Genomic DNA, 19,451 nt, shown 5'->3' on the forward strand with positions numbered 1-19,451 from the left:
AAAAAAAAAAAAGATAGAATCATATGTATCAGAACCAAAAATGAAAGAACACACATACAATGACCAATCTCACATGCGAAAATCAATGCAAAATTCCTAAATATAGTGAAATAGAATCCAAATCAGGCAACATAGCAAAAGAATACTATTCCATGACCAAGCAAAACTTATTCCAGGAATGCAAGGATAGTTCAATATGCAAAATTCTATACAAGTAGTCCCTGACTTACAATGTATTCAAGTTACCACGAACTGTACTTACAACCATCTTCTTTTCTGGTGGTGTTTCTTTTTTGTACATCTTATCACTAGTAATATGTACTACATACAACGTTGCAGTGTGTAATTTACTGATGTTACAATTCTCAGATGTTTACTCGAAAATGTTCAATGTTATGATTTACTGTTTATAAAAATACTGATAATAAAAGGCAATAAAAATGAAAACTTAAAAAAAAAAAGAGCCACTAGACTTACATCAGAACCAACTTATGACAGAGTCGCTAGAATGGAACTCTGTCATAAGCCAGGGACTACCCGCACTTAAAATTCATAATAATAGATCATAATTGATTATAACAGATCAAAATTTAAAAAATCATATGAATCACCAGATACACATAAAAGTATGTGATAAAATACATCATTACATAAACCTAAATAAAATAAAAATAGGTGGCTACTTCCTTAACATGATAAAGTATAGATTTGTCTCAACATCAAAGCCAGCATCATACTTTAATAGGGAAACATTCCCAAAGTTCAGAATTAGAAAAGAATGTCCTTTATCACCATAATGATTTCTTCTCATTCTGGAAGATATGGTCAACGAAATGGTGCCCTCTGGAGTTGTGTACCAAAGCAGTTCTAACTAGACAAATAAAATATGAGGTATAAAATTTTTAAAATACGAAAAACTATTTTTTGCAGATGATACAATTATTTCTATGTAAATCAACCATGAAAAATATATCCCAAGCAACAGGTAAATTAAGAAAATGCTAGCTACAAAATTAAATCACAAAAATTAATATCTTACAAATATATAAACAAACAAAAATCCAATTAATTAAAATAAAATATCTAGGAAGATTCTTATCTATGCGTTGTATATAATGTTATTACATGACACAAAAGAAAATTCAAACAGATGTAAAGACATACCATGTTCTTGGAAAATGAGACTTAACATGGAAATGTCAGTTCTTCCTATAATGATTTATAAATTTGACTCAATCAAAATGAAAACACCAACAAGGTTGTTCTTTAGGTAAGTACAATAGGTAACTAGACAAGGTGACTGAGCAATTCGCATGAAAATATAAACAAACAAGAATAGTCAGGGAATGTTTTTCTTGATACATAAGAAGTTCTTACATATCAATAAGACAAAGATTAATAATCAAATAGAAAAACAGGCAAAAGTTATGAGACAAAACATATAACAAGAATAAAAGATGTTCTAACTTATTCATTTAAGAGAAATTCAAATTAAAGTCATAATAAACCAAGAAAACCAAACCCACTGCCTGAAAGCTTTACTGAAACCTATTCAGCGTTATAGCAACATGCAATGCGCCACGGACAGATGGGTGGTGGCTGCGCATGAGGTTCACTGGCTAGGAATAGAACCCATGTCTCCTCTATGGAAAGCAAGAATTCTACCACTGAACCACCAATGTCTCATTCCTACTTGCAGAGGTTGCAAAATGACTACTGAATAAGCATATTTATTATAGCATTATATATAAGAGCAAAAGATCAGAAACAACCTATAAGTTCATCAATAGGTTACTGGTTAAACAAATTATGATATATCCAAACAATGAAATACTATGTAGCCTCTAAAAATAATATGACTATGTACCAATATGGATTATCTGATATATTTTTAAGAGAAAAAAAAACTGTATATGTGGGTATAGTATTTCTGGAAAGATACCCAAGACTAGTTTTCCTTTGAGGAGGTCTTGGTGGCTGAGGTGCAGGAGTGGAAGACACATAAAGGAATTCGAAGGTACTTACTAAATAAGAGTTAGTATTAGTGTTCTACACTTACAGTACTAAAGGAATTGCCCTATATAAAAACTTTGTAAAGTTCTTTTAACATTTACTATATAGTCGGCAACGTCCTAGGCACTTGGGATGTATCAGTAAATAAAACAAGCTTTGCCCCAGTGGAGATCTCCTTATATGGCGCTGCAAACATTCATCACTGATTACTATTAAAGGGGGACTCCATGGCAACTAGTTTGGTTTTTTTTTACATTCCGTTCGACTTTAAACTGCTCTCCTAGACTCTGGTCTTCAAGGGCAGGGTCTATCTGCCCATTTCACCCACATTTAGATCTCCACTGTCGGGTACAGAGAAGGTATTCAATGAACATTGGTTGTACTAAACTTCTTGCTTAAAAACAAAATGTTCTTTTAGTTCATACCATTCAAAGTCCTTACTGTGCTAGATGGCAGAGAAAGAAAATATTAATTTGGAAGATAAGACAAAAGCACCTCAAATTACATCAAAGAACATAATAAAGCATGACATTACTGCTAAATTCATACAGTCCTCAATACAACAGTTCAGAAAAGAGAGGTTCAATTCAGGTTGAAATTCTTAGAGCAGACTTCTTAGAGAAGGTCAAACTTGAAAGACAAGTAGGGTTTAGACCAGCTGAGGGTAGAGTAGGAAGTTACAGGGAGGTTAGAGCAGGAAGGTAGAGTAGGAAGTGACAAGGGAAGTCAAAAGATACAAAGTTTTATGTGATCAAAATCGACAATAAAAGATATTTTACTTAGGCTGCATCATGCGCAGATCACATGTACAATCCAAAAGTGCACACATCCCAGGTGGCAACTATCCATGAACAGAATTCCTAAATGCTAAACATCTTACTCTATGATAACTGGGTACAAGGGGCAAAGGCAGTAACAGAAAGTGAAAAAAAAGGAACTCCATTTTATAACTATTCATTCACTTTACTACGTACAGTGTATGGTAAAAAAGAACAGACCATAAATCTAATGGAATTCATGGTCTCTGAAAGGGAGAAATACTACTAAATGAACTTTAAGGACACATCCAACTTCCAACTCCAGATAATCTTCAATTCCCTAAGCTTAAATCTAAAACCTGATACTATCATATGAACAGAATTGTCTAAAGAGTATTTGAGAAAACATGTATCAGAAAGAATAAATATGAAAAAAAGTAGGAGCATATTTTAATTAAATTTCTTTAAGAATAAAGTCATATAATAAAAAATCCAAAGCTGTTGTCTAAAAACACTTTCAAAAAAATCCTCTGGAAAAGAGATGACAAATACTTTGCATATTAGGGGACACAAGTGATTTGTTCATTGTAATTTTTTAAGCCCTGGTGGAGAAGGATTCCGAAACCTTTACCAGGCTTAGTGGGGAAGAGTGGTATGACCAATTACTGATGTCTGTCATAGGTACTATAAGGGTTAGTGGCAGCACCAGTACCAGATATTTGCCATCCAAGTCTAATTACATTTGGCAGGCATTTCTTATTTATACATAATACATATGTGCACCTCAAAATACCAAAATTTACAAAACTAGAGGACCATGAAGCAAAAAAGAGCTCACAAAAGTACAATAGCTTGACTTGCACTATATTTCCTTAGCAAATCTAAATTAGTTGTCAAATGAAAACGAGTCAGATAACCTTGCATGAAAATTCAAATTTCCAGCTACTCTTTAATCTCAAGATCTAGTATCACTGAGCCAGTCACAAGTGGCTGTGAGTGACAAGTAACTGCCCCTTTTAGACAAGGCATGTGCTCTCTGCTAGACACAGTCCCCAGACAGCCACTTCACTCATTTTGTGGTACCTGCCTGGCCCCTACAGGCATCTTAAGTCTAGAGCAGAATACAGCCCATAGGTCATATCCAGCCCATCACCTGTTTTTGTAAACTAAGTTTAAATGGAACACAGCCATATCCATACACTGGCATACTGTCCATGGCTGCTTTCACACATAATAGCAAGGTTGAGTAGTGTCATACAGACTACAAGGTTCATAAAGCCAAAAACATTTACTATCTGGCTCTGTTAAGGATTGAAGTGTGTCCAACAAAAATGTGTGTCAACCTGGCTAGGCCATGATTCCCAGTATTGTGTGGTTGTCTACTATTTTGTGATCTGATGTGATTATTCTATGTGTTGTAAATCCTAACCTCTATGATGTTAATGAGGCAGGATTAGAGGCAGTTATGTTAATGAGGCAGGACTCAATCTACAGGATTAGGCTGTATCTCCAGTCAATCTCTTTTGAGATATAAAAAAGAGAATTCAGCAGAGAAGAGAGAGACCTCATGCCACCAAGAAAGAAGTGCCGGAAGCAGAGGGCGTACTTTGGACCTGGGGTCCCTGAACTGAGAAGCTCCTAGACCAGGGAAGACTGATAATGAGGACCCTCCCCCAGAGCCGACAGAGAGAGAAAACCTTCCCCTAGAGCTGGCACCCTGATTTCGGACTTCTAGCCTCCTAGACTGTGAGCGAATAAATTTCTGTTTGTTAAAGACATCCGCTTCTGGTATTTGTTATAGCAGCGCTAGGTAACTAAGACAGGTTCTTTACAGAAAATATTTGTCAGCCTCTGCTCTAGACGCTTAATACATGTGACATGATAGAGATGTCTACTGCACGTATTAGTGAGGAAGCTGAGACTGAACAAAATAATGATGTAATGCAATGAATACCTAACGATGTAATGTGACTAAAAACAGCATACAACATAAAGTGATTAATGCTAAATGATTTGATATCCAGATAAATTTAGAAAAACAATACTGATATGAGAAATTGTGTGCTTATATTTATGATGCCCCAAGGCTTTGGCCTATTTCGTTTCAGGGGCCCTAGTGATAACAGATGTAGTAAATAGTACAAGAAAAAAGAATGGAAATATTCTAAGACCGTTTTTCTTATGTCCCTCTCTGGTCAAATAAACTATAACTTAAGTTCTGGAAAAATAATGATTTTGACACTGCAAGGACAATGGTTTCCAGGCAGTTTTAAAGCCTCTGATTCTGGGTATTCTCACTAGTGGTCGTCTTTCTAGGCTAACAGGTTGGCTGACTACTCTCGCCTCCAGCCTTCATCCCAGCACTCTTCTCAATATGGCACCAACAGAGTCCTGGAGGAGACAGCAGTTTCAACCAGTGTATCCTGATGTCTCCCATAAATCCAGCGCCTTTGAAAAGTGCTCACTAAAATAATGTTTGCTTGAGGGCTTCCCCCACTTAGGCTGGAGAGGGAGAGGGGATGTTGTATGTCTGATAAATTTTTTATTGCTTAAGAATAGTGTGGCTCCCAACCTCACCTTCTCAATGAAATCAACTTATAATTATCTATAGCAACTGCAACTGATTACCCTTACTTTGGAATAGCAGAGGCAATGGGCTCCTACTTGCCTTTAAGCCTCAGTGTGTTTGGCACATTCCCAGCTCGCATTCACCAAACTGCCAAAGAAGTAAAAGACGTGAAAAAAAATGCAAAAGAACGCAGTATTTAAATATCAAGTTTAAAAATGTTTTAGAAGTTCAAAAGAAGTTAACTAATTTGTTTTTGATGCTAGCTAGTTTTTGAGAAAAGCAATTAAGATAGCTTAATAAAGGATAAAATGCCATCGAATTTTTCATTTACATTTTTTAAGCTGTACGCAACTAGTGTCACATAAGAAACAAAAGATAAACCCTGAGCAAGGTGAGGATTATAGTTCTAATCGAATAAAATACATCGCAAAATATTTTGCACCATATTTAGTAACATAATTAATACTGTATTGTACGCCAATCGGTTCTCTGATATCTAAGTATATATTTATCATCACCACACATTAGAAAATAACCCTATTTCCTATTATCTATTCCATTAGCCAAGAGCTAAGATTTCTAGAACTCCTGCCCTTACAATTATATTCTCTGTTCCCTTGACCCCACACCTAGAGGAGCTTTGCAGGTCCCTTTCTACTCATGCCACACATCTTGAGGCAAGAGAAGGCCAAAAGCTGCAGACGTCTAGCTGATATATGGAGCTAATGATGCCTTATTTGTCCAGTGCTGATCTACCACATTCCAGGGTCTAGGACTGGAAATCCATTTTTAAAAATGGAGGGAGACAGAAAGTGAAAGGGGAAGGCGTGAGGTTGAGAAGACACATTCTAGGAGAGAAGTAGCATGACATGTGTAAGAACACAAGCAATTCTGGGTTGCAAGAGCATCATATGAATGATATTAATTTGCAAGCAAAGAGACTGGAGAGGGAGGCAGAGGCCAGGTCACAGAGGGCTTTGTCAACCATGGGAAGCAATCTAGACTTATACTGAGGACTGATGGAGCCACTGAAGACTTTTCATAGGTAAGATTTGTATTTCAGAATGATCCTTCTGGAGGGTACAAGCTTTTATGTCCAGACTCTGTACAATTTTTCTGGACAGGTTCTCAAAGTAATGGCAAATAGGTACTGCATAACCCAGAGAACATTTGGGAAACATTATTGAAGAATTCTCCCTATAACAGGAAGGTTAGCCAAGGAGAAGCCCTGTGCCAGAATATACAATTTAGAAATGCTTTCCTTGATTTGTTGTGAAAAACGAGGAGTCAAATCTGCTGCTGGCACAGAGCACACGCCTTCTCAGCCACTGAGGAACGAATGGTCTAAAGAAATCGAGAATTCAGAAAAGTGTGGGGGTGGGGGGGAGACTAATCATCCCATTTCAGACTCTATAACAAGCAGCTGCTCTCAGATGCCTCAAGACAAGTTATTCAGGACAAGCATAGTTCCTTGACACAGAAAAGCTATAAAATTAATTATAAGTTTTCTAAGATTTCAGGAGAAATATTGAGAACTCTTTACAGAAAAATCTAAAGCCCTTCAACATGACATCTAGCTCTGTTAGCTTTCAGATTAAGCTTTTGGAAAAAAAAAATTTAAGGCATAAATATTCACATACATAGGAGAACCTTATTACATCATGCTTCATGGACTTGGAGGAAAAAAACTGAAAATGGGAAAAGGAGAGGAAAACCGCTTTGGGGGCCCCTGGCTAAGGCTTCAAAACCACTACATTATCTTAAGTAAAATATGAAATGAGGACAGGAAACAAGATACTTCTCAAACAATACGTTCTCCAAACCAGAGCACGTAACAACGTAGGTTGTAATTCCTAGGGCAACTTAGGAAATTGCAAAGAGAGTGATGGAGACTTACAGGAAATCTTTGTGTTGTAAATAACATAGAAGACCAGAACCAAACTGTGTTAATCCAAAGAGGATAATTATTTGTTGGTCTAACTTCAGGAAAAGCCTTACCCAGTGTTCAAAGTACATGTCCAAGACCCAGTTTCCCTTCTTGCCAATGTTCATGAAAAAGAGAGAGGGTGGCCACAAAAACTGGGGGCAGTAATTTGGGAGCCATAAGAAGTTTACTTGCCTCACGAGAGGAAAGCAGACCCAAGTGACCAGAAGCCGAAAGATGAAGGAGAAGAAACTGGAAACTGATCACTCCATTACTGCTGAAACAAGGTTCACTTGAAGCCAGTCAGACTTCTGGTCTTTGTATTAAGAGAGACAACTGCCTCCCTTTTTTAATTAAGCCTGTTTAGGTCAGGTATCTGCTATTTGTAATCAAAAGAATCCTAATACTGAACAGAGACTGCAGTTGCAGAGATCAAAAAGTTATTGCACAGTGGCCACAAAGCACTTCAATAGTACAAACTCCCAAGAATAACAAACTTACTGATTTTTCATTATATGCAGATGCAAAGAAGGATCAAGACACAAATCACGCCCACAGAACTTACAATTCTAATTCAAATATGTGCAAAACTAATTTAAGGACTTAGACGTGGGGACAGTGGTTACTGTTGAGAGGAAGTAGACACTAGAAGGGAGCATTTCTGGGATGCTGGTAGTGTGTTATTTCTTGATCTGGGTAGTGGTTACACAGATGTGTTCCCTTTGTGACAATTCATCAAGCTGTATGTTTATAATGTATTGTTATATTTCGATTAAAAAAAAAAACTCAACAGACCAACTGGAAGATGAAGCTAAGGAAATCTCCCAGAGAGTAGATTAAAAAATACGAAAAGACCGAAAATAAGAGAACAAACAAGAAAAGTACAGAAACAGTCCAGAAGGTTCAATGACCAAACGATAGGGGTCCCAGAGAGAAAACTGAAGAGGAGAAAATAATTAACAAACTAATTCAAGAAAACCTTCTGCAATTAAAGGTCATGAGTTTCCAGACTGAAAGGATCTATCAAATGGCATTATAATGGATAAAAAAACCTCACTGTGACATTACAAAACACATACAAAGTACAAAGAAAAAAATCAGAATTCTCAACATAAACACTGGAAGATAAATGACAATGCTGCAATGCTCTCAAAATTCTGAAGAAAAATTATTTCCTACCAAGATTTCCATACTTAAAATATCAACACATGTTAAGGTAGAATAAAGACAATTTAAGACATTCGAGATCTCAAAATTTCACCTCCGGAACACCCTTTCTCAATAGGCTTTTGGAGGATATGCTCCAACAAAACAAAGAAGTAAATTAGTAAAAACAGAGACATGGGATTTAAGAATCTCGAGATTCAAAGGAAAGAAGTGAAGGAGGGAATCTACTGGATTATGATGAACAGGTATCACAAAATGGGACAGGTGTGCATTAGGCATAGAACTCAACCAGCCCAGACTGGAGTAGATCAGAAGATCTAGGAGATATTTCTCCAAGAAAACGAAACTATTTGTGATAGTTCTGAAAGTCCTGAGAGGAGATTTAGACAACTGGCAGACAGCGTGGTGTTTAATTAGTGATAACTACATACTGTGTAGACAAACAAAGAACAAGACCACTACTAACACAGAAAAACACTGAAAGTTGTAGTTTTCCTTAAACTGATCACAATTTATGACAAGGCTCTGAAGAGCATGCTTATGATCATGATAACTATAATGGCTGAATATGACATAAGCAAAACTACAATACATCTATAACGGGAGAATCAGAAGAGAGTGCATGTGGAGGTTGACAGGGAGAGAAAAAGAGTAAGTAAATCTTCATCTTCCATACCAGGAAGCCAATAGATGATGCCCAAAAACAATATAAGGATGCTATTTCCTACCACAAGAATTAGCTAAAAGAATAGAAATTATTGCCTTTGGGGAAATGAAAACAGGGAGAAAAGGGGTAGATAACTGCTGTTTTTCTTAACAAACCTTACAGAAATATTTGACTTTTTAAAATCATATGAATGTCTAATTTTAATAAAAATTAAAAATAAAAACACATTGAATATAGATATGTGCTATGTGTTAAACACTGTTCTTAGCACTTTATGTGTACGCAATCTTCACAATCCTGAAGTGGGTACTGTTCCTATCACCATTTAATAGATTAGAAAACTGAGCCACAAAGAATTTAAGTTACATAAGTCTCACACTTAATTAATATCAACTGTAATGATGTCATTCAATAGCACAGAATTAAAGTACCCAATTAATTTTATAGACAGTAAAGTCTGTTCCACTCTAGTTTGTCCTCTTATCCCCTGCTTATCACATTAATACATATTAAAAATTCAGTCATTCTCTCCTTAAGCACTGTGCTCTTTTAAAGAACTATCTATCTGGGATCAAATTGACAAAAGCAACTCGAAAGGTTATATAGGAAGTTTGGGGGGCAGTGAGTTTATGTTAATGGTGGAGGAATAATTCAGAAAAGGAGGATGAGAATGGTTGCACAACTTGAAGAATGTAACCAATGTCACTGAATTGTACATGTAGAAATTACTGAATTGGTGTATGTTTTGCTATGTATATTTTTAACAACAAAAATATACAAAATAAATTATCAAAAGAAAAAAATTCAGTCATTCTTGTTGGCCTAGCCTTCTCTTGACAAATGGGTCACTGGGGTCTTCCTTTCTCACAGGCACTGAAACAATGCCACTCTCTTTTTGGTGAAAATATATGGGACTATATATATACTTTTCTCACCACCTCTGCCTCTTTGAAGCTGGTCCATCATCTCTAGTCTGCATCACTGCAATTGCCCCTTTCAGGTCTCCTGCTTGCAGTGTTGCCCACTTCTTCTGCTCAAAACCCTGCAATGGTACCCCATCCCAATCAAAGAAAGAGCTTATAGTCGCTTGCAAGGCCCTATCTTCCGGACACCCCCTTTTCTTCCGCATTGCTTCGGTTGTCTTCACTGCTGTGACTTTTCCTTTTTTCTCACTCTGTTCCATCCACACTGTTGCTTCTAAAACATCCCAATCATGTTCCACCTCTGGGCCTTTGCACTCAATATTCCTTCTACCTAGACTGCTCTCCCTTCAAATTTCTGAGTGGCTCACTCTCTCCTTCAAGTGTTTGCTCAAATGTTACCTTCCAAATGAGGCCTTTCTTCACTTCCCTATTTAAAACTGTAAGCCTGTCCCTCGCCTTTGTTATACAATCTACTTAGTTATTTTGTTAAATCTTCTGTCTCCTTTTGCCAGAATGAAAGCTCCACAAGGGCAGGAGTTTCTGTCTGTTTTGTTCACTGTTGTATGCCAACATCTAGAAGAGTACCTGGGCAAATAGTCGATGCTCATAAACTATTTGTTAAGTGGATAAATAACTGCATGGGGGCAAAAAAAAAAAAAAACTAAAAAGTGATTTATAAGACCAAACAAGCTTTACTGAGCACCAAAAGGGACTTCAAAAATAATTGTCAAGACATGGCATGATACAATAAAAAAAAGCAAAAAGCAAATGAGATGAGGATGTTGGGAGGCTAAGAAAAACATTAAATACCATGGTATTTTTAAAAATTACAAATGCTGCAAAACTCCAAGCTGAAATTACAACCTAGCTTTCCATGCTTTCAAAGATGAGCTAAGAAATATAGAGCCACTCATGTCAAAATAGAGATTCAAGAATTATGGGAGAAAATTTCCATCCTTAAGCTGATTCAACTTTTCTCCACAGACATGAATGGGAATCCTAAAGTTCTAGGAAAATTATTGTGAGTCCCTACTTTCTAACCTATCACATAGTCAACAGGAAACATGGATTGGCCTCTCTTACTTGTGTGAGTATACTTGGCCCTTCATGGGAAATCTAGGAAATAATACCCAGAATCTACAATGCATGGCAGTGGTTAAAAATCTTAAGAATTGTTCTTTTTTCTATAAAGGCAATGTCCTAGAAAACAAACAAAAATGGTTACCAACAATTATTCTTTAAACAATCTTTTCAAAGGTATTCCAGCCAAAGAACAAGGTTCTGGACCATATTAAACAATAGGTTTTTATGTGTTCCCTGCTAAAATTCATTTTCTATACCTAGAAGTAACAAGCAATTGCCAGTAAATCTAGAATAGGAAAATCAAATACTCTGCCTATTTACATATGGTTCCCTGAAGCCATTCCTCATTAAAAATTATACTATTTCAGTCTTCCTACCAGAGATAGCTATTAACTAGAACTGGAAGTGAAAGTCAATAAATTTAGTATAAAAGAGTACATATCCTATACAAATTACTACTCAATGACCTCTACGCATGGAAATAAACCAAAGTGGATTGATTGGCTCATCATAAATCTATGTGAAGATTTCGTTGGGAAAAGGTATTGAGAGAAAAGTCCTGAAGAGATGTTAAGCTTCAATTTAATTTAATTTCAGAAGGAAATAATCACTTCTGTATCTGAACTCCCAATGCATTTTACCTGAACCTCTCCTGTGGCACTAAATGCTCTCCAACTTACATCCCTGCTCTTGTCACCAACTATGTGACCTTGGGCAAGTCACCTCCCTTCTCTCCACATCAATGTTCTGATCTATAAAATGAGAGGTTTGAACTAGGTAATTTCAAAACTCACTTCCAAATCTAACATTTCATCATTTATAATTACAGTCACTGGCGCACACCTTACCTCACCATTTCTCTCTAGGCAAAGAGGGTGTTTGATTTACCTTTGGAGTCCCCATACTGTCTAGAACAGCTCCTTGAACTTCCCTTAGCAAGTGCTCAACAAATATGTTCAAGGACACAGAAAACAGTACAGTAATCTGAAATTCCCATTCTCTTTGACCCCCTTTAAGCCCTTCCCAACCAACCATGATTTTAACCCAAATGGCTCTCCTCGCATCTACTCCTACTGTGGCTCAGGCACGACTATGAGAAGGCCAGAGGAACTAAACACATCACATACCACTCGGAAGAAACGCACCTACCAGAAGTTCCAAGGTACATGCTTTACAAAACATCTGACCCAAAATCACACACATAGCCAGAGACCTAGAAAAAAGGTTCCATTGCATAGAATAAGCTAGGCTAACGCATTTCAGTCATCGGAAAGTATGTGCTAGAAAGCTAAAGCAGATGTTGTAGGGGAAGAGAAGTGGAGTGTCTGTGTGCGCGCACGTGTGTGTGTGTGCGCGTGTGCGTGTGTGTGTGTGTGTGTGTGTGTGGAAGAAGGGTGTCGGGGGGTGTTAGGGCCTGCAAGGAAGAGGAAATACAGCATTCCTTTGACCTTTCCAGGAGACAGAAACCCTGGTGCCATAGTGGTTAAGAGCTATGGCTGCTAACCAAAAGGTCGGCAGTTGGAATCCACCAGGCACTCCTTGGAAACCCTATGGGGTAGTTTTACTCTGCCCTTTAGGGTCGCTATGAGTTGGAATAGACTTGATGGCAATGGGTTTGTTGTTGTTTTTTTTTTTGGTGGGGGGTGGTTTCCAGTAGATGGATACCCTAAAATAAAACAAAACAAAACAAAAAACAAATCCCAGAGGCAGCTATACTGCTTGGATAGAAAATACCTGTTCATAAGGTACATAGCCTAGGTGTTAAGACTTCAGAGCCAAAATGTTTAGATTCAAATCCTAGCTCTGTTAATTACTAGACATACACTTGTGGAAGTTAATCATCCTTCTGTGCCTCAGTTTCCTAATCTATAAAATGAGGGTAACAACAGTACCTCACTCAAAGGGCTGCAGTGAAGACAAAAGGAGTCAATACAGGTAAAATCTCTCTAACAGTGCCTAGCGTGCAGCAAGGGCTCAGTGAGAACTCACAGTCTTGCCATTACCATTAGAAAGAGTTCTGGGGGAAAGAGAACAAAGACACTACGCTGCTTACACAGATTCAAATTCTGCAACACCAACTCATGTTCTATCTTCTGGTGATAATTTAAAGGATTCCATCAGCAATATGGAAGCCCTGGTGGCACAGTGTTTAAGAGCTCACCTGCTGTCTTAGTCATCTAGTATGGCTCTAACAGAAATAACATGAGTGGATGGTTTTAACAAAGAAAAGTTTACTTCCTTACAGTAAAGTAGGCTAAAGGTCCACATTGCAGGGCATCAGCTGCAGGGGAAGGCTTTCTCTCTCTGTCGGTCTTCTTCTCATCAGCGTTCCCCCGGACTAGCAGCTTCTCTGCACAGGAACCTCAGGTCCAAAGGACTCACTCTGCTCCTGGTTCTTCTTTTTGGGGTATGAGGTCCCCCATTCTCTGCTTGCTTCTCTTTCCTTTTATCTCTTACAAGAGATAAAAGGTGGTGCAGGCCACACCCTAGGGAAACTCCCTTTACATGGGATCAAGGATGTGACCCGGGTTAGGGTGGTGTTACAATCCCACCCTAATCCTCTTTAATGTAAAATTACAATCACAAAATGGAGGATAACCACACAACACTGGGAATCACGGCCTAGCCAAATTGATATACACATTTTTTGGGGGACACTATTTAATCCATAACACCTGCTAACGAAAAGGTCGGCAGTTTGAATCCACCAGCCGCTCCTTGGAAACGCTGTGGGGCAGTTCTTCTCTGTCCTATAGGGTCTCTATGAGTTGGAAGCGACTCAAGGGCAACGGGTTTTTGTTTTATCAGCAATTTGAGAGAGCCTTGCTGGCGTAGTGGTTAAGGCACTCAACTGCTAACTGGAAGGTCAGAGGTTGAACCCACCAGCGGAGCAGGAAAAAGATGTGGCAGTCTGCTTCCTTAAAGAAGGCCTCTGAAGCAGGGCTGTACAATTTACAAGGTGCTAAAGGCCTGGTGTCACAGTGGTTAAGAACTTGGATGCCAACCAAAAGGTCAGCAGTTCGAAACCCCCAGCTGCTCCTTGGAAATCCTATGGGGCAATTCTACTCTGCCTTATGAGTCAGAATCCACTCTTTGGCAATGGGTTTTGGATCAGCAATTTAAGGAACCCTGGTGGTGCAGCAGTTAAGTGCTCGACTGCTAACCCAAAGATCAGTGGTTGGAACCAAACAGCCAGTCCAAAGGAGAAAGATGTGGCAACCTGCTTCCATAAAGATTTACAGCCTTGGAAACCCTATGGGGCAGTTCTACTCTGTCCTATGGAGTAGCTATGGGTCGAAATGGACTCAACAGCAATGGGTTTGGGTTGTTTTGTTTTGCCAGCAATTTATATCTGTATATTTTATCAGTCTTAACTACTCCCAGTCATAGAAACTATTCATTAAAAATTTTCATTCCTTTCTGAAACATACTCTAGGTTTCAAAAACTACTTGACCACCCACGCTCTGGGAGTACAACGGGACCATTAATCTGGAGCACGGAGGGCAAGAAGGAGCACAAAGACACCTCTGTAGCTGTCTCTGCTATCGCAGACCACCACTTAGGCTTCTGACTGTCGCCTCCTTAAAAAGAAACTAACAAACTCCATTGTTCGCTCACAGCAGAGTTCTTGGATGTGACAGTTCTTAAATCCCTGGCAAGGCCTTATTAAAGATCAGAGGATCTGGGCTCTTTCCATTAGAATAGCATCAGATCCCTTCAAGTGATTTTCTTAGCTCAGCATCATTACTCGAGATGCCAGAGAGACTGGTGACATTCCCAGCCACTGAGCTTGATTGTTTGGGGCTGCAGACATAAGGTGAAGTTGGAAAAGACATCAGCTATATCCTGTCAACATTCTGGAAACTGGAAAATGGTAAGACATCTAAAGAGAACCCTGAGGTTTGTTTCTAAGTGCTTTTTCCAAAACAGACATTTTAGTAAGTAAACAAGAAAGAAATGGAAAAAACGACAACAAAAAAACTCCAAGTAAACAACTAGAGTTATCAGAAAACCCACCCATTGCCGACGAAATGATTCCGACTCGTAGCAACCTTATGGGACAGAGTAGAACTGTCCCATAGGGTTTCCAAGGCTGCAAATCTTTACGGAATCAAATTGCCACATCCTTCTCCCTCAGAGCAGCTGGTGGGTTCGAATCATGGACCTTTCCAGTTAGCAGGCGAGCGCTTACCCAGTGTGCCACCAGGGCTCCTTATCAGAACGTAATGACTCCTAAAAGTTTCAGTTCATTCCGTGATGCAATATCTAGAATTCTGGTTTTCCAAATATTTTTCCATAAACAGGCAGAATTGCTGAAAAGGTAAAAGAATTAATACTATATATGTCTTGAACTCCTTTGTCAAATAATCAGGCAAAAAAGAGTCAGCAATGGTCAAGCTGTCCTCAAGATGTTCATCTAAACACCTTTTTGTAGTCCTGCTCTGAAAAACAAGGGGAACCCTGTTGTTGTGAGCCACTGAGTAGATTCCAACTCACAGTAACTCTACAGGACAGAGTAGACCCTAAACACTCAGAAACTGAACGATAAAAGAAGGAAAATTTGGGTAGGCCACTGAAAGGTAGCCTTAGCACTTGTGCCTCTGATCTTGGTTCCAAAGGGACCAGATTTCAGAAAATGCAAGAACATGTTCATTCGCCACAGCAACCCTATTAGGTCTAAAACTGCCAGACTGAGTGAGGGGCTAGAGTTTCATGAAAATAGAGGACTGCCTGCTTACAAAACCCACCACAAATGCTTCTAGCAAGGAAGGGCAGTAGTAAAACTGTACGAAGCCAAGAACAAGTCCGTATTTGACAGATCACTCCCATAAAGACAGGGATGTCAAATGTAATAAAATATTTTGGCAAGACTGGAAATGTGCTCCTGTGAGAACCTGAAAGATTTGACAGATTTTTGTTTTCCTGGTCCTTTATCAGCAAGTTAATTATAGCAACTGTACAATCTACTCTGAGCTTAGAGAAAGGCAGTTAGCTGTACGAAACCAAGATGCTGCTCTCCTGGGCATGGGAGAGACAGAATGACAGTACTGCTTACACGCGAAAATATTCCATGTCTGAGTACAGTATAACAATGAGCCAGAGAGCATAGCTAGATGAGGAAGAGGTACGTTCTGCAGATGCAGGAGTGTACCAAGACTAGGAAGGGCACATGTCACACTTACACACACACACATGCATACACACACGTATGTATATCTCCAGAGCATCAACAACTCTAGTCATCTTCCCAGAGAAGACTGTACCTTCACAGCTATAATTGTATACTGCCACCGCTGACCTTTCCACCAGATTCTCATCATGATGCCAGCTCACCGCCATTTTCCCCATCCCAAAATAAGGCTCCTCTTTCAGGTATGACATTTTCTGGGGATCCATGAAATTCAACAAAGTTACATTGTATGCTGCTCTGCTCTTAACATCCTCTTCATCTTGTCCATCAAAGGATGACCCCATACCAATTCTGGGGAAATCTGGAGCTATATACACTGGCAGAGCATCGCCACTAGATTTCTCTTTGGAAGTGAGTTCTTCCAAGGCCTGAATAGTCTCAGTCTGCAGATAGTCATTGAGCTTGAGGAAGGTTTGACAAGCAGCACCAATTTCATCCTCAGTATATTTTATAGTGGAACCTTTCACTGGCCAGGGTACCGTAAAGAGCCTGGTGTTCAGGTACTTGTAGGTGCAGCCTGGATTACCAATGAGGATGCGAGATACTGGAGTGAGCACATCTTTGCCCTGGATCCTAACCAGGTCCCGAAACAAGCAGCCATGCTTGTGCAGTGTGAGAAAGGCTTCTTGAACCTCTTTATGGAGCTCCTCAGGTACATTGTCAGCTTCTCGAAGAATGAGTTTAGGGTATTTCAGATGCCACTAAAACAAAACCAAAGCAAAAATACATATTTATGGAGAGCTATAATTTTACTATTTCCTAAGGTGTATTTCTTTACAAGCATTAGAAATAAAAAAAAAAAAAAAACTATAAGGTGGCATTTCTAAACAGGATTTATATCTCCTTAGCCAAAAACAGAAGAATAAATAAAACAAATGTCACCAAATTCTCCAGTCAAGATTTTCAAATCCCAGCACACACTGCTAATAATCTTCAATATAAGCAAAATAATAATAATTTGGATTTTGCTCTCCCAGGATCCCTCTGTCACAATTCTTCCCCACCCCTCAATCTATCTTCCAGCCTCTGGCCTAGAAAACACAATTTTATTAATTAACTGCTTACCATTAATTTAAGTGCTTACAATTAAGGAACAGTTTTAATTCTCCTGGAATCCGGATTTCTGGGGTCCCATGGAGTTGGGGTAACCTGCCAAGGCCATTGTCCATTAAATGTCCTTTTGAATCTTGAGCCCTGAAGAAACTAGTTTCTAGAAGTAAACTTTGAGTCAAATGACAGTCTAGATAAACTAATGTTTTGCCTTGGGCATTATGCTCTTTTGAAGAATCCAGTCAGTTTCAGGAAATAAGACTCCAGAGGTCAGACTGGAGCTGTTTTAAGGTAAATCAGTAATTATTTTAATTGTTCTTCAAGAACAAATGCTGTATGAAATCCTTCCTGACCACAAACTTAGCAGTTCTGTTCTGACCCTTTATCCATGGCGATGCCTATAAGATTGGGCATAAAAGTCTTTGGAACATTTTTTGACTCTCTAATTGAAATGTTACTCTGATTTACAAATCGTATATTAAATAAACTTCAATCAATTTCTATTACTGGCTTAGTTTGATTTTTATTTTAACACTATGTACCAAGCACTGGTCTAAATGATTTACATGCACTAACTCATTTAATTCTCCCAACAGCTTTATGAGGTAGTACGATTATTACCTCCAGTATACAGATGAGAATACTGAGGAACAGAGATGTTTAAAACTTGCCCAAAGTCACACGGTTGATAAATACTGGAACTGGAATTTGAACCCTCAGGGTTCCAGACTCTGGATCCCGAGCCTGAGTTCTTCTTAACCGCTAGATTGGACTTCTCAGTAAATCACAGCTGATTTCTGCTTCAATACTTTCACTGAAAGGGAATTCACTTCTCTTTGGAAGTTAGACACTAAATCCATCAACACACGAGCTGTGACAATTTTGTCACTACTGTAATACTAGTGCCCAGAACGCACTCATTAAATGCTGAACGAATGAATAAATGAGGTATTCAATAGCAATTCTAGAAAGCTGTAACAATTCTACTGGTGTCATGGGAGAATACTACAAAATAATTCCCTCCCCTGGTGGCACAGTGGTTAAGTGTTTCGTTAGCAGTTGGAACCCACCAGCAGCTCCGAGGGAGAAAGATGTGGCAGTCTTCTTCCATAAGGATGTACAAGCCTTGGAAACCCTATGGGAACAGTTCTACTCTGTCCTATAGGGTCCCTAAGAGTCAGAATCGACTCGACAGCGATGGGTTTGGTTTAGCTTAATACAGAAATACTTGGCTTACTGGCCTGACAGACACTAGAGAAACCCTGAGAGTATGGCCCCCGTACTAAGCTAAGTAATACAGTCACTCCTGAGGTTCACCCTTTAACCAAAGATTAGACAGCCCCATAAAATAAAATGAGACTAAAGGGGCACACCAGCCCGGGACAAGGACTAGAAGGCAAGAGGGGACAGGAAAGCTGATAACAGGGAACCCAAGGACTAGAAAGGGAGAGTGTTGACATGTTGTGGGATTGGTAACCAATGTTACAAAACAATATGTGTACTAACTGTTTAATGAGAAGCTAGTTTGTTCTGTAAACCTTCATCTAAAAAAAAAAAAGCAAGCAAGAAATACTTGCATTTACTAATGCAGTTTAAGACTGCATAAGTTTTTCAGCCACCACTTTGGGCCCCCAGGACTTGACATACAAATTGATGTCAAGCTAGAGTCCCCTGATTCTGTACAATGCAACCAGTTTTTTGTTAAACCTAAACACAGGATTTTACATTTACTCCTATTAAGTTTAATCGGATTTGTTTCCTCTCACTGTTTTAGGGTGAGTCCTGAAGGAAAGAACCAGACACAATCAACATGTTAACGTGTCCTCTGAGTTTTGTACTGCCCACCATTTTAACATACCTCCCCCTTCAATGAGGAAAGTGACTACCCTATTCTAGGGGCAAAAAGAAGGCAAGTTTTACCAGAGCATAACAACCTAGATGCCCATCAACAGATGAATGGATAAACAAACTATGGTACATACACACAATGGAGTACTATGCAACAAGAAAGAACAACAATGAATCTGTGAACCATCTCATAACATGGATGAAACTGGAGGACATTATGCTGAGTGAAATAAGTCAATCACAAAAGGACAAATATC

The 19,451-nt window shown here is 38.7% G+C and overlaps 1 protein-coding gene across 4 annotated transcripts in view; it reads right to left on the bottom strand.

Moving 5' to 3' along the window:
• Positions 1 to 19,451, bottom strand: part of FTO (FTO alpha-ketoglutarate dependent dioxygenase) — a 430,315-nt gene that overhangs the window by 279,920 nt on the left and 130,944 nt on the right. For all 4 annotated transcript variants that reach the window (XM_004371582.2, XM_023726895.1, XM_023726896.1 and 1 more), the window contains exon 3: positions 16,370 to 16,997. In XM_004371582.2, coding sequence (XP_004371639.1) covers positions 16,370 to 16,997 — 628 coding nt within the window. The remainder of the gene's footprint in view (positions 1 to 16,369; positions 16,998 to 19,451) is intronic.

The sequence above is a fragment of the Trichechus manatus genome, unplaced genomic scaffold, assembly GCF_000243295.1.
Source record: "Trichechus manatus latirostris isolate Lorelei unplaced genomic scaffold, TriManLat1.0 scaffold00014, whole genome shotgun sequence".
NCBI lineage: Eukaryota > Metazoa > Chordata > Mammalia > Sirenia > Trichechidae > Trichechus > Trichechus manatus.